Source organism: Anser cygnoides, chromosome 14 (genome assembly GCF_040182565.1).
Source record: "Anser cygnoides isolate HZ-2024a breed goose chromosome 14, Taihu_goose_T2T_genome, whole genome shotgun sequence".
NCBI lineage: Eukaryota > Metazoa > Chordata > Aves > Anseriformes > Anatidae > Anser > Anser cygnoides.
In genome coordinates, this window is record NC_089886.1 from 394,813 (window position 1) to 411,208 (window position 16,396).

General features: G+C 43.7%; 1 protein-coding gene across 1 annotated transcript in view; it reads right to left on the reverse strand.

The window, feature by feature from the left end:
* STK32A (serine/threonine kinase 32A) overlaps positions 1-12,521 on the reverse strand; it is a 32,457-nt gene extending 19,936 nt beyond the window's left edge. Inside the window, exons 1-5 of the mRNA XM_067005423.1 lie at positions 11,678-12,521; positions 8,629-8,814; positions 6,317-6,372; positions 5,122-5,273; positions 4,793-4,966 (exon numbers count right to left, since the gene is read on the reverse strand). Of these exons, the coding sequence (XP_066861524.1) occupies positions 4,793-4,966; positions 5,122-5,273; positions 6,317-6,372; positions 8,629-8,680 (434 nt within the window). The 5' untranslated portion in view covers positions 8,681-8,814; positions 11,678-12,521. The remainder of the gene's footprint in view (positions 1-4,792; positions 4,967-5,121; positions 5,274-6,316; positions 6,373-8,628; positions 8,815-11,677) is intronic.
* Between the last annotated feature and the right edge of the window lie 3,875 nt (positions 12,522-16,396).

The following is a 16,396-nucleotide window of genomic DNA, read 5'->3' on the forward strand; positions in this document are numbered from 1 at the left end:
AGGTTTGATTTCAGATATGATAAGAGAACAACTAATCAAGTAATAAAAACAGAAATGAAGGTACAGTCATATAACTGTGAAGTGTAGCCTAGCTGCTAGCAGCACCTGCATCTGCAATGCTACAGCTTCTTTTTATTTTTCTTTTTATTCTTTTTTTTCTTATTCTGCTTCAGTACTGTATTGAAAGCTGTTCCCCATTTATTCAGTAAAAATCAAATGTTGGAGCAAAGTAAACAAGTGGCATCAATTTTAGCTATTGTCCTTACTGCATCATTGGAGTCCTTTAGCTGCAGGTGAAACAATAGAGCAACATAACAAGGAAAGTGTTTCTGTGTCTAAACAAGATGTTTCTTCAGTGATGGATAAAAGCTTCTGCTATGAAAGGTGCAAACACAGGAAGGCTCTCGACAAAAAAACGTTTATTTGTGGATGTACTGACCGGCACCGATCTAAGCCAAACCTACAAAAAGCTGCAGCAATCACATCTGGAATTGCTGTTTCATTTCTATGGAAGAGTTGTCACATTTGCATCCTGAATTAATTTTCTACCACAGAAACAGCTTTTTGAGGAAAATACCTCAACTACTTTGTGTGATGGTTTGGAAATCTCATGGGCACTGTTATTGATACTAACTGTAAAACCTTCTTGGCCAGCTATTAATGTATATTTTTCATACTCCATTAAGAAAAAAGTTATTTTTCATAGAACAGTGACATTTGACATAAAAGTGTTTCTTCTTCTCTAAGCAAAAGGAAGCTATTTGGAGTAAATTGCTAATTCTGAGTTTTACATTCAAAGTTCAACCACTTTTATTAATTTTCATGTAAAATAAAAACAAACCCCACAAACTTGCCTGAAGCGTTGCCACAAAGCATTTGGCAGCTCTGTACGCTTTCCTGTGTTTTTGGTGGTTTGAGAGTAGTACGGTTTTAGCTAGAGACATTGATCCAATAACTCTAAACCACATTTGCCATAATTCCCAAAATAGTGCTCTGAAAGGTGCAGAGGGCAATCCAGATTGTACCAGCATCCATGTTTAGAGATGCTCCAGTCAGAGAGGCAGACTCACTACCAACCACTGCACCGGGTGGTCACAGGGTGGTAGCAATAGGGATAAGATGGAGAGGAAAAACAGCTCTGAGAGTCACCCCGCTTTGTTTGGAATTTTATTTATTAATGCTTTTATTTTCTTCAGGAGTAGAAAAATAGTCTATATTGCTTTTTTATCTCTTTTTTTCCTCTAGGCTATTAAAAAAAAACAACAAAAACACACAGTAGGGAAATTCGTCACGGCTCCACATCTACTGTACATCAGTTACCAATCTTGGGACACGTTACTGATTATCTCATGCTTGGGGAAACAGGAAAAAAGATATGACGTACATCAACACTTTTAAAACAAAAATATTAAAATTAAAAAAAAAAAAGAGGATGCACAAAATACTCTTTGTATTCTACTGTATAAACTGAAATTGACAAAGATTGTAGCAATAAGTTATGAAAATAGCCACATCTCTATAAGAGAGTAAATGGAAGGCATAATTTTAACAAAATCCATCTATCTGTCTATCTACGCATTGTAGAGAAACCCACTTCTTAGTCGGCAAAAACGTATGGTCTTGTTTCTTCTGTTTCTCACTAGAAAGTAAACAGACTGGAAACAAGAACATTTCATTTTCTTTGATGAGAGGAAACTTCAAGTGCATAGCAGACCTGATCTCACACAAACCACTTTAACATTCTTGTTTTAGAAACAAATGTGTTCCTTGCAGGTTTTCCTCCTCGATAAAAACAAAACACCAATAGCAAAAACACCCATCACAATGCTGTGAAGAAATGCTTTCCATTGAAGGGAGAACATGTACACCTGATACACCTACTGTATACACCTGAATGACTTTACAAGCCATTACCTGCTTTTAATGAGCTAATTACATCAGTGCCCGTCTGCCTGCTATCAGGCACCTTGCAGTTTCAAGGCACCTTGCAGCTGCCAAATGCATCGAGCAGGCACAACAGCCCTTCACCCTCCTGATGCCTTCCTCAGGCCTAGGGGTTCAATGTGAAGAATAAGTGGGTTTCAGATTTTATCTTTAAAACTCCAAAAGATAAAGTTTGCAATCAAGAAAAGACAATATATACAATTACCACATAATAGCTTTCAACTCTCATCCAAACCCCATCCTGTGGGATACAAACAAACACCAGGTACCATCCCTGTGTCCCCATCACATACAGAGTTTTCTTTAGAGCCTGAATTGTGTGGATCTTCTATCCCCTTAGTCCTGGAAAGCTACTGAATGTAGTGTATTACTAATAGAAAAGGATTTCCTCCTGCTGTTTCCCATACACCTGTGTCCCACTCAGTTTGTTTAGACCAAGCCTACAGCAAAAGGATTTACCTCTGGCTGTCCAGGACAAAGGCAGCTTAGTCTGCATTTCACAATGTTTAATTCATGCTCATTCATTATTTGGTGCCTGGGAGCAGGTGCAGGGTGGAGGAGGCCACAACCGTGCCCTCACCACCACGCACCCGCTTTGTTTTCCGGGTGCCCACAGTGCTCTTGGCTGGAGCCTGAATGGGACAGTCAACATGGCCTGCTTGCCAAGGTCAGATGCATCGCGGAGTGGAAATCTATACAGGTATGAAAACAAAACAAGAAATATGAAAAATAAGACTCCTGAGAAAGTGGGAGCTATGCACAATAAGGTCTGTCTCAAACCAAAACGAGAGAAAAACGTTTTTGGTCCGGTGGGGTTCTCCACAAGTGAGGAGGGCGCATTGTTACAGGACTACTGAGATGGCCTTTTTGCTTTCACGTCTCAGAAATGGCAAGCACGTGCTGCTTTACAGAACTAAGTGTTAATCTTCATCAGCCCTTGAACAGAGCATTCCTTACCTTGCCAAGGACCACGATCATTTCAATTTTCAATTTGTGCCGTGCTTTAATTTTATGCCTCACAAGAATGCTCTTTCTGGAATGCCATTTATAAATACAGTAATTTTCTGCCCTCCTTTTTTAACCTGTTGCTACTGCCTCCCTGCTTACAACCCTGTTAGCAGATACTAAGCCAAAAGACTTGAACCCCTGAGGTCTGCATCACCTAATACATCAGGAGCAGGAAACGTGAGCATGTCTGTTCATCTGCTTGGAGTCAAACCTTGCCTTTCAAATCAGGGAAAAGCTCTAACCTGGCCTGATAGCTGGTTGTTATTTTGCCTGAGTAAGCACTGCAGCTTTTGCATCATTTTTCTCTAATCTATAAATCCCTACCTAAGATGTTGTCCACTATAAGTTTTCCCTTTGCCACATTTTCCTGGAGTCCACAGTGACCTGAAACTAGCATGCACCTAGCATGTATGGGTTTGCAAACACTTTTTTTGAGGACACTGACTCACAGAAAATAAGGGTATATAGGAAGAACTGCAATCCCAAGAACAATGCTTTGATGTAGTGAATCAATAACTTGAGTTTTGCCTATTTATTCAAGCTGCAGATACAGCCCACAGTAAATGCAGCATACTAGGTTATTCTTTTACTTTGATCAAGACAGTTTTATATAGAACAGCAAGGTTTCCAATTTCCTCCCTGGAATTACATTTAGCATATTTTTATAGCTTGTCTAATTAAATTGCATTTGGCTTCAAGGAATTAAAAACAAACTAATAATTTCTTCATTCGGCAACAGTGTCAGGAGCCTTTTTGATGAAGAGAAGTTACAAAACAGAATGGGGTTGCGAGGGAGAGTGTCCTACTGCTGCTCTGCACTATGTGAACTAATGCATAAGCACAAATTAATAATTCAGCTGAAAACTAAAGAAGTCTTTAAAGGAAAAATATATGCTCTGACATAAGTAATTAATTTATATGAAATTATTCTCTTGAGAGATGGTTGCAATTATTAGGACATCACGTAAGAAAAATCCCAGAGGGTAGATTACAGGTAGTTTTGTTGTTTTTACAGGTATTTTTTAAAGCAGCAAACCACATCCACTAAATTTTGAACATTAATATTCATCTGAGACTCTAGAAGAAAGCAAAAGATGTAAGCCAGAGGAGAAGACCTGGCAGTTCAAGGCTCCTATCAGGACCACCTATTTTCTTCTTCTTTGCCTTACTTTCCACTCCTGTTCCACTGCATCATGTGCTGCAGCAGTGCATAAGAGCTTTGAGAGCTTTTCTCTGCCACCTTCCAACAGGCTCCTTTTACATCAGAGGAAGCGCAGCAGTGATGTGAGGTAGCTGCAGGCCTTCAAACATGCTAGAAGAGCTCAAATATTTTATCACTGAACCTGAAAAATCTTAGTGGCCAAAAAGAGACTCTCACCACTTCTAGAAAGGTATTTAAACTCATGCAGAAAAAGTTGTGCTTTGGTCCCATTTTGGGTCTTTCAATGTGGTACAGAGAGGGAAGCAGAAGGGGGACACCCTCAAATACAATAACAGAAGAATTCTGAATCCAGATGCTTATCCTTTACAGACCGGAGCAGGCTTTAATGAGCTACAGATAACTAAACCTTTTAGAGACAGCTTTTTGCAGGATCAGCAAACAATCAAATATGCTTTATTATAGCTATCCCAGAAGGAGAAATAACATGTTCTCTGCTGCAGAAGTACATGAAATACTTTTTTTCTGAGAAACCTAGTATTTTACATAAAAGCGAACGTTTGTAGGAGAAGATTTTGATTAACTCTTAACTTTCTATTTGTCCTTTCATATCAAAGAGGAAAGGATCAGCTCCTCCCGCGGTCTATGAACTTGCATTCACCTATGAATTTGCCTGCTGACCTGTGGATGATGCGTCTGCTCTGGAGGTAGTCAAGGGCCAGTGCCAGCTCACAGATGAAGAGTTTCACGGTGCCTTCTTGGAATTGCACATTTTGTTGAAGATGGTAACGCAGGTCCCCTCCAAGCAGCAGGTCTACAACCATGAACATATCTTCCTCATCCTGGAATGAGTACCTAAAAAAGCATAGACATGGCTCGAGGAATATTTATATATATGTACATATATATAAAGAGCATGTTAAAAAAGGACATATGGTACCTCTGGGAATGCTCATAATTTCATGGAAATTCTTCACTTGGTATCAGTAAATAAAGGAGAAATATCTTACCATAGATTTACCAAGAAGGGGTGTTCCAGGCCCTGCATAATCTGCAGCTCCTTAAAAACATTTCTCACTTCATTTCGCTCCAGACACTTCTGTTTATTCATGTATTTCATGGCATACATTTTTTTGGTATCATTCTTTTGTACAACACAGACCTAAGTGAGTAAATCAAGTGATAAAACAGAGATGATTTGTCAGTAAATTGACACAGGCAAAACACAGTTGCCTGAGCAGTCTCCAGGTATCCTTAACAAAGCCCACGTTGAAAAGTCCCAGCTCTATGCAATTCTCTGCAGCTCTGGACATTGCCAGTGAATACCTCATCCCATTTTCAGCTGAAGAAATAATTTTTGTGGGGGAAGGTGAGGGGAAGGAATTTATCACCACAAAGGCAGGAGATAGGGAATCACTCGAGTCAACATTTAATTTAATAGCAGTAATAAATCTTGATCGTGTTCCATCAAATGGTCCATCCCCCCCCAGAGCAGTTACTGTTTTCAGCTGAAGAGCCCTTTCCGCCACAGAACTACAGGCTGGAAACTGGGGAACAGCACATGAATTTCTCCCTTCTTCATTCAGCTAAGCTTCATTCAGCTTGCTACAAACCTTGGCCTTTGTTTGAGGCATATTGGATTTTGAATTTTAACCCTTCTTAAAGTTATATTTTACCAAATCTAGAAAGAAATGTTGCTTTGAAGAAAAACTTGGAGTTTGTAAGACTGCAAAACATAAAATTTAGGCTAGATTTTTTCAGATTTGTTTCTAAAACAGTTTAAGAGTTTGAAATAAATTTACAAAGTTTCAGTCAACCTTTTTTGTTTCACTACCAAATAAGCCTCTTTGTCTAGAGATCTGTCTTACTCTGTACATAAAACATACCCTATTTTGGCATCACTGTGTTCAGTGTTGCTTTGCTGCAGAATCTTAGAAAATGTTTATCCAGAAACATAGCAAAATTCATCTCTTTTGATTTATCAGTATCTCATTTTAATCTCCTGTAATACAATTTGTGGCTGTGGAATAGATGAGGAGTCAGGTTCTGATTCTTTCTTGTTTACCATGAGTTGAAGCTCAGGTCAACTCTTGTTGACAATGCAGTATTTCATTTCTTTACTCTCATATGATCCTGTCTAATTTGCCCATTTTCTCAGTTAAGTTTCTAGTTGTCCAAATGCTGATTAGCTCACAAAATACTTACTTTTCCAAAGCTGCCCTTCCCAATAGCTCGCAAAATTTCAAAATGGTCAAAGGTGACTGCAAGAAAGAGCAAACATTCAAACATTAAATGGCTAAGCAACAGTTTGATGAAATTACAGTATTTCTACTTTTTCTTTATGAGAGAAGAGATTAAAAAAATGAAGGATATCCTAGCAACTTTCTGTTGGTTTTGGAGATGTCTCTCTTTTTAGTCCCTTCCCTTCCTCCCTCTTCTCTCCTGCCCTTGTCATTTTTATGCTGACACCAGGACACCGCATTCTTGAAGTGGGCCTTGTGCCTGGAGGGCCGCCAGCTGGATGATCCCAGCTGCCGGCACTGTTCTCACAGCCAGCATGCGGGGCTGCAGGGGACACGGCTGATTCCCAGTGGCCTCTCCAAGGCACCAGACGATGTATGGGGACTGTGGAAGGTGGAGGACCCTGTGCCAGGAGCCGGGAGCCTGTGGAGAAATGCTGTCCTCTGTGGTGAGGGCAATGAGAGCCTGTTGAACACCGACTTCAGCTCAGCTGGGTGTGCACTGCGGCATCCCTCCCTTCTCTGCTGGGGCTGACCAGCACAAGCAGGGATGTCAGCTGATTTAATAATGTGCTAGAAGGCAACTGTCCAGCTCACGTGGGCAGGCACAGCTCCTGGAAATACCTGTCCTCCATTGCCTCCAGGAGGTCTGACCCACTGCTATTCCCGTCACTGCCCTGTACCAGCACAGTTGTTCTGCAGGTAAAGCCCCACCAGACGAGACTTGGCACCAAGTCCAGCACCATGCTAAATGGTGCAAATCCAGATGAGTTAAGCCAGCAGCCTGAGTTTGCATGTTAACACCCTCTACCTCTATTATCTTTTAATATGAATGCTTTCATTAATATGTTAACACCTTCTGCCTCCTCATTTTTAATATTAATGTTTTCAGTAATGTTTAAACACTGATCTGTAACTGAACTGGTTCTAAGAGAGCTAAATTGCATATTTTTTTTAAGACCGTTAAACTAGGTATGATCACTCTTCCACTGCTCTCTGTTTTAGCTCTCATATCATCCCACGTTTTCGCAGCGAGCCAACCCAGAGTCTCACTTCCAAACAGGACAGAAATTGGTGGTGTCCAAGGTCAGGAACCAAACACATGCTTTTCATCCTGAATCGACATCTACAGATTTGAAAAGCCTCATTTCACTGCCTGATTGCATCTAAAACAATGAAAAACCCAACCACCAGAGATGGTGGCCGAGGCAGCAGGAAAACTGAGGATGCGTCTCTCCCAGCCGTCTCTACAAGCACTGCTCCTTCCCCATGTAGCTGAGCACAGTGTACCTGCAAGACATATCGAGGCAAGGTGGCCTCAGAGTGAAAGGAGGAAGAGGCGTGTGGGGACCCTGAGCTTATTGGTGTCTATAGATTTCCTGAAGAAGCATGGGCAAGTTATTGAATATGAAGGTGTTATGTCTCTATAAACTGTGCCAGCAAACTTCAGCACAAGAGAATCATGATCAGATCTGCCCTAAACACCCTTCCCCTGACGTGTGTCACACTCAGCACTTTGCTGGGCCTGATAAACATCACACATTTTCCACAAAGTGCTGAAACAAACTGAGAGTTTAACTTGGGAAGAATGGAAGTTACCCAGGATAAACCAATCATTTTAACAATTCACAATTGTTTAATATTTGATTGGAATCCTTTTCTTTGGGACAGTAGTTTTTAAATTTATGTAACAATCTAACAAGTAAATTTATGGAACAATCTTTTAAGGACTGTCTCTACAATCTTGGCAGCATGGTAACACCAGTCTCCAAGGCTGCTCTCAGCAATGCACCCTCCCGTTCCATGCTACCAAGTCCAGTCTCTCCAAGTGGCTCTCCTGCCAAGCTCAAAGCAGGGATGGGACACGCATTGCTCAAGCTGTATTCCCACCACACTTTATACCAGTCCTCCTTGGGCTGTGATCCCCAGAACAAGCCTTCTCTGCCTCTGGAACCACAATTTCTTCCCTGCCCTTGAACTGCCTGGCAGTGTCCCAGGGACAGCTCAAAAGCCATACCTCTCCTGCAGAACTGCTCACCCAGTGCCCAGCTGCAGAAGGGAGGTGAAAGGACCACCCGACCTCTGGCCACACCTCTGCGGCAGGCCAAAGGCTCGGGGCTGCTGCAGACCATGGCACTCCGGTGCTTAACCGAGACGCCTGGATGTCTGCAGTCCCACCATAGCAGCTGGCAGTGGCTCTCAGTTGTGTTGCCCTTGGGATATTCTATTCACTGGTAAACTTTGCAGTCCCAGACACCAGCTGGGAAAAGCTCTTACCGTCTTCGTTTTCATCAAAGGGTGGTGACTTGCTGGAGGTGTTTGCGCCCATGGTGTGTTCTGCCCAGGCTCGTCTCTCTCCCACTCCTCTCTGTTACATTACCACCTGCAAAGCCAGCACACAGAGCATGGTGCTATCCTGAGGGTCACTCCCAGCAGATCTGTGCAATGCTCTGCTGGTGCATCCTGGAGAAGGCAGGAAGCAAAAGCCTGTCATCACTGAGGATTAGGAAGCTCTTTGCGGCCTCTAAATTTCTTGCTGGATGTTGAATGCGGTAGAGACAAAACTGACCATCAGAAAAAAAGCACATCATAATGGAGTTGACAAGAAAAAACCAGGAACATCATAACTTTGTCACCTAGACCAGAACTGCTGCCCACTGAGTGAAGTGAAGTACGGGCCAAATGATCTGGCTCATGTTTGCTGTATCATCCAACATACTGTATTTTGTACCTTCAATGATGTTATGACTGATTTAGAGATGATAAAGCGCAACTAATTGTAACAAGGTCAATATCCAAAATAAATGAGCATAGCAACTTGGCTAGATAAAATCAGAAAGGCATTTTTGACTACTAAGGTCACATGAAAGTGTAAAGCTGTATAAGAAAAAAATCAAAATGTCAAACTTTTGATTTGAACAACACAGGTTTTAGTTTTCCAGTTCTCTGCCAAACAGAGTTCTATGGTTCTGCACAGTTAAGTGTCACTCAAGACTACTTTAACAATCTTATGTGGGTACAGTATCAGCCTTTATTTGTAAAGCATTTACATGCGAGGCACCCTTATAAACTTGTCTTTATACTGACATCTCCGTCAAGTACACAGCATTTATTTCTTGTTTTAAGTATGAAGCCCATAAAAGAATGAAAGCATAGCAATGCAGCACAACCTGGACTTTGTCCAGCCTGGAGGGTTTTCCAGGACGTTCACATTGTCACTGAACATTTAAGGATGCAATGCAGGCTTATTCATTTTTCTCAGACCTATGCTCTGAAAACACAGCTACTGAGCAATTTTACTTTTTTTACATTAAAGTAACAAAATTAAACCATTGAAACACAAAGGGAGGGATCATAAAAAAAAAAAAAGGTGTAGAAAAGAGAATTACTGGGACAGTCCTGGGAACAAGGACTGCCATGGGGTTCCTTGGGTTCTCTGGACCAGCACTCAGATCCTTCCCAGCCAACTTTGGCTTCACCTGCATTGCTCAGTCAGGAGTTCAGCTCTAGCTTTGTGCCCTAGGTCAGCACAATGACCTTAAAACAAGTGCCAAAGCTTGTCTGAAGTTTAAAGCTACCCCTGCATTTGTGTCTATTCCTGAACTAGGCTGCACTGATGTAAAACTCATCCCCAGTATCACAGTCCTGGGAATCAAACTGTGGATCAGACTGTAGCACCTGCAAAAAGTGACAAATGGCTGAGTGTGCAGTGGGATCTGCCCTCCCTGAGTTAGCTGGAGCCAAGAGGTCTCCCAGCCCTCCCAAAATCTCCCCAGAACTCCCAAGAGGCAACCAGAACAAACCAGAGGCAGCTCACAGGGCACACTCTGTGAGGCATTTTACAAAGCCAATTACAGCACACCCGTGCTGCCCCTGTGATTCACACAGAACTCACTGTTCCAGCAAAGAGCTTCCCAGGGAAGCTTGCATTTCTCAAAAGCCCCCCCCCCCCCCCCCCCCGCCCCAAGGGAAAACAAACAAACAAACAAACAAACAAAACAATGCAAACTATTAAAAAATGTAAATTCTTGAATTCTCATCTTGGATGACTTAAACAAGATCAAACAATAAAACAAATGCAGCAAGTGTTCATTATACACGGCAATGCCTCTGAACGGAACAGACTGAGCCAACAACCTGGAACAAAACTACATGAGCACTTCTTTACAAGCTCCAAAACTTACTCTTCAGAATGAAAATACACCTTCAGAGGTAACAGCCATAAATCAGGTCTGCATACTGATGTTCTACATCCCAGTGATCTTATTGGTGGCAGCCAAGGTCAGTTGCTCAGGAAAGCTTTCTTGTATAGGAGTCTGTAGCTTAATTTATTTTTGAAAATACTTCGATATAAAAGCTTTCAGGGAGGAGGAGTGCAAGGTCCTTGCAGTTAAGCTAGTCTGGATAATAATTACTAGGATTTATATCTTTATAAGAGGTACCCAGGGTACAGTAATGATAAATCTTATCCTATTTCACACTGAAACTTCACAAAATGATTAAAATTATTATTTTCAGTAGGACTAAGACTACTAACGCCTCCACCTTAACTTTGCTCTTGGTCGGATCACTCGCTCCAGCCAGCAGCGGTCCCCAAGTCTCCCCAGTCAGTCTGATGACTGCAACGGAGATTTTACAGGCAGGGGAACGCAGCTGTCTGGGTGTGCCCATGCACCTGCCTCCAGAGCTGGGGCAGCACATCCTCACGCTTCCGAGCAGGTTTTATCCTCAACAGATAAATGTAAAGCCAAAGCAAAGCAGAGGAAATGTAGGCACTGGAGTGTCATCTCCAGGCTTCTGCTCTCCCTCTGCAAGCAGAATGTGCTGCCTAACAGGGAAAAGAGCTCAGCAGGATTAAGAAAGGATTTAGGTGTTTATACAAAAGGTGAGCAGCCAGTTACAGGGTTCAGGAATAATTTCTCTCATCACCTCGTCATCGCTTAAGCAAGGGGGTGCTGCCACTGTTCTGCTGAGCAGATGAAACTGGTCGGTAAGACAACAATAATTGTTACATTACTTTAGTTCCAGCATGTCTGTCCCAGAGAAACTGAAGATTATTCTGAACTCTTCTGGAGCTACAGGGGAGTTCAGAGAAGGAGAGCAGGTGTTACTCGGTGTCGCCTTTGTGTCTCACCCTGTTGCGGCCCTTCCTCTGGCCACGCGACTTCCCCAGCGCAGAAAATGACTAAGTTACTGCCCGTGACGAGGCAAATATTCCAAGCCGTAGCCAACTGCCCGCGGACGCCCCCCGCAGAACTCAGGGGTGAAGCGTGGAGGACGCGGAGCCGCCAGGAGCCCCGGGGACGCACGGAAAGAAGGCGCTTACCTGGGGGGGAGGGCGCGGCCGCCCGGACCGCGGCGGGGCGGGAACGAGCGGGCAGCGAGCGGCTGCGGTGCCGGGAGCCGCCTCTGGCCGGGGCGCGGGGCGCGGGGCGCGGGGCGCGGGGCTCGGCCGGGCCGGGGTCCGCTCCGCGGGCACGGCGGGTCCCCAGGGCCCTCCGGATCAGGGCTGCTCAGCCGCGCTGCTGTGACATCTCCTGTCCCCAGGGGAAGGACGGTGCTCGGTGCTCATCCCGCCGCAGCGGAAACCCTTCTGCCGATTCGAGATGTTTGCGAACCGTCTCCTTTGTTGCCGTCTGGTCTGGGTTTTACTTCTTTTTAACTCGTATGGTGCCACAGATTTTTATTGCTCTTAATAAGGGAAGGGCCAGGATCTGAAAGCCCCTCCCACGTGCGCTATGTCTCAAAGCAGGGGATTGCCCTCTTCAAGAAGGGGTCTGTCCTACAAGGTGCTGAGCTCAGCCCGGCTCTTAATTCCCTAGCTTTAAGCACTGCCCTTCTCCCTTATTTTCTCGGTGTGAAGTTGAACAGGACGCTGTCAGAGACAGTCTGAGTTACTTTGCTGTCTGCAAGGCCGAGTCCCAGCGGGCACCCCTCTCTCCTCACCCAAATCCATTCCTGTTTGAAAGGCTGCTGTAAAAGGGCAGAGACCACATTTCTCATCCTGTTGCCCATATTCTTTGGACACTGGCTTTTCTCTCATTCACAAGTGCTTGGCATAGCCTCAGAATCCTGAGGCTCCTAGGGAGAGCAGTTCTTCCTCCAGGACAGCTAGAAATGTCAAAATAATCCAATTTTAACAGTATTCATTTATTATTTGGAGAAGAACCAATGAGCAGAAACACAGCTTGGGTTTCCCTAAAATGATCTGAATTTTAGTCAAATGCACAAAATGCAATCTTCTGAAAAATAAACATGAGGGCTGTGGTAAAAGAAAGAGGCTAGATTCACTGCAGAGCTGGACTCGGGACACTCATCATTACCTGGCCCAGAGGTGGGAACATTGATCAAAAATTTGAAAAATGTTACCTTAAGTCGTTAGAAGTCTTTTGTAAACATTTCTTAAGATTTTATTTTGAACAAAATTCAGCAGCCAGGACAAAACAACAGAGTGGAAACAGAACTGTGAAGGTTACAAAAGTATTAATTCAGAGTTGTTCTCTGCAGAGCAGGTTGTCAGAAGAGCTTCAGTATCTCTGTACATAGACAGAAATAAAATACAAGAGCAGAATTCCAGAGAAGGCCAAAAACCCAGCAAATTCGAGGCCCAGAAGGCAGCTCTCCCAAAACCATTTCTGAGGAACAGACACCCTCTGCCCCACCGAGCCAGCAGGCCACACGCTCCAGTACCACTGCAGCTCCTAAGCTGCTGCTGGGGAGGGGGGGAGAAATGCACTGCTCAGCTCAGTCCCCATGGAAAGGTGACGTGGGATTAATTTTCTGTGGTAAACAGAGAGCCTAATCAATTGAGCAATGAATCAATGGAACTATGCTCAATCTCAAAAAAAAAAAAAAAAAAAAAAAAAAGAGGGCACACATTAAAAAATGCAAAAAATTTCCCCCATTTTTTTAAGAAAGAAATGGAGCTTTCTTATTTTGTCAACTCAAAAATATGAGTCAAGTCCTAAGCAGAGACTTTTTTTTTTTTTTTTCAGTGGGAATATATAAAGGGACTTTCTTGCAAAAGCAGACATCCATTTGCTGAACTAATTCACCTACCTATGTAACATGCTATCAACCTACTGCACAAAAAAAAGGGGTATCGAGTACAGACAGGTTAGAGAATAATGAAGTGCTGTTCTCTTGCAGTCAGATAATAGGAAAGAGAATGAAAGACTTGCATTCTTCTTTCACTTCCAATGACACCCATTTGTCCAACTTCAAAATTTAAGGAAAATGCTGGAAATAGGCTTGCTCTGATATATGAGATATATATGCTCTTATATATATGAGATCCAGAAATGTCACTGCTGAATCTAGAGAACTACTTGCCTGAAAGGCAAATGAAGCTACCACCTAGCCTCTGTGTACCTACCAGCTACATCTCCAAAATACACTTCAAAGCTGATGTCAGAATCATTTGTGTAGGTTTTCTGCAGGTTTCTTATAACTGACTCACAATAACAAAACCAACACTTCTCAGCAAGTAGACCCAAGAGTATAAGACTGAGAGGAGGTCAGGACTCAGGCATGCAGCAGCAGCAGAAACCTTGCCCCACTGCAGGCTCCCACTGTGCAAGGACATCTCAGGGAACCAGGCGAAGGTGTGCTCCTGGTCGCACACCAGAGCTGGGAAGCAGAAATGAATTTTCTGGAGGCTTCAGCGTGGAGAGCAGACGGCAGTGGGACATGCCTGTGTGAGCCACGCCAAGCAGAAACTCAGGAAGGGATGCAGGTGGCGAGAGGTAGAACAGCCACTGCCAGCTTCCCTCCTGCCTGGTGTCAAAGGAGTAACACTGCTCTCGATGGTAGAGCTCTGGTGCCTTCTAACGGAGAAAAGGCAAAGCTGGTCTCGCTTCTTTGAAAGTCTGCGACAAATCAAGTGCGCTCGGTGATGTCAGTGGCACACCAAAATCCTTCCCCTCTCACCTGCTGCCTTGCATACGTGACAGACCCCAAAAGCTCTGCAAAGACCAAGAGAGTAAAACACTCAATTATCTCCACTGAACTAACACATATATTTTTTTAACCCTTAATTGTAACTGTTCAGCCAACTACTTTTTTTTTTTTTTTTCCAAGTAATAATCTCATTTCTAGCAGCGGCTTACAAGTTCAGCCTCATTTACAGTATGTATATCCTGCACCCATAAGCCCTAAAATAATTGAAATTATACTCAGCATCCTTATTTCAGCTGTAGCCCTCTGGTGGTGTTTAGCATTGAGTTTTGTCCTCTATACATCAGATTTTGGTATCCGTTGCTGGCATCTTATGGTTAAAGCGGGCTCACCTTCACGAGCGCCCAAATTCTAGCGAATTGGAGGCCTTTAGGATGCTTTGCAGTTCTGATGGGTGGCCGCTTGTTCAAAGGCAGAGACACGGGCACGCACAGCCAGCCGAGCCTCAAGCTGGCGGGTTGAGCATCGCAACCCGCCTCACCGGGCTTCCCCGAGCCGCCGCCCGGCGGAGGACTGCCGCAGCCGCCCCGTGCCCGCCAGGGGTCCCCGCAGAGCCGCGGGAGGCGCGGGGCGCTGCGAGTCAGCGCGGGGAGGGACGCGGCGGCTCCTCTCAAGGGTCTGTAGAAGCCGTCAGAGGCAGGATTTGCTGAGGAAAAGCAGAAGAGCTAAAGAAAAGCAAAATCCTTAGTCTCCTGAGAGGAGACGCCTTCTCCAAGCGCACAGTTTCGAGTATGACCGCACAAAAACATCGCTGTCTTCAGCACATCCTGTGAAACCATGCCAACATCACGCATTTTCTTCAGTAAAAGGCTTCTAAAAGCTTTTTAGCTTTTAGAAAAAGCTCTAGGCAAGGATGGATAAACTAAACAATGAAAAAAAAAGCCCTGTTAGGGGTTGGAGAGTTTCTTAGTATATATTTGACAGATACAATTACTAACTTCATCCTCAAATGTCAAAATGGTCCACCTCTACGAACTCCTTGGGGATGTATGGTGCTGCTGGGAGTGAGAGCAATGACCATTGCACAGAAGATCGAGGCAGCTGGGGGGTCACAGATGCAGCTCTGTGCTTCATGTCACTGTGGCACTGTAAATAGTACCTCATGAGAGGAGAATCCAGGGAAGGTCTGTTATTCAAGCATAAGAGTCAAGCAACAAATCTGAAAGGGACAGATCATCACAGAGAGACAGCTGCTGATTTGCAAAGTTCCATTTTCCACTCCAGTATCTCCAAGAGGGGAATCAGAATGACTGGAGGTTTCTTTGCCTTTCTAGTCTCGATTTGTGACAGAATTGTTAGAAATAATGATGAAGGGCATCACATTTTCCATTTGTGTTTCCAACTACCTTTATCCTGAAAAATGAGCAAAAGAGAAACTGCAGTGTTAATGTAGTAACATGTTTGTTGTTTTTTTTTTTTTTTTCCTGAAAAAAAGAAAAGATCTGCAATGCTCCCTCTTCCAGCAGCCATCAGAGAAAGAAATGTCATTATGGCAAAGATAGTACCAATATTTTTTTTCACTTGTGAACTTTTGTCATTCAGGAATCCCTACCAACTCCACTTTTGCAGATTGCTTTTTTTATTTCCAGCCTACACATCAGGGGAGGTTTTGGGGATAGGGTAAACCAGCAAGTTAAAATACACCATTTGATAAAGTCCCCAGGCTTTTACAGACATGCTGGGTAACACATGTCCCAGATGAGCAGTGACATCCCAGGGGACCCATCATGGAAGTGGAGCACACTGCCAGGGGAGCTCTGAGCAGAAGCTGGAGGACTGAACAGCTGGCTCTGCAGCTCCCTGCATCCCAAAGGCTCCAAACCTTTAATTCTGCTGCAGATCAGAGATGACTCTCATGACAACACTTCCCTAGGGAGCCAGGGAGAACTCAAAACCAAGCACACCATTCGAAACATGATTTCACTTTTTCCTAGAGAACAGAATGCAAAGAATTACTACAGAACTTTTATTGACCCTGAGCCAGAATTGCTTCCCCTTGCCAAACCCCTGACTTGTTCTAGCTCTCCTCCCTCTCCCTTAATGGAAATGTAAATATACAAAATCATATCTATCAGATGGTGGCTCACTC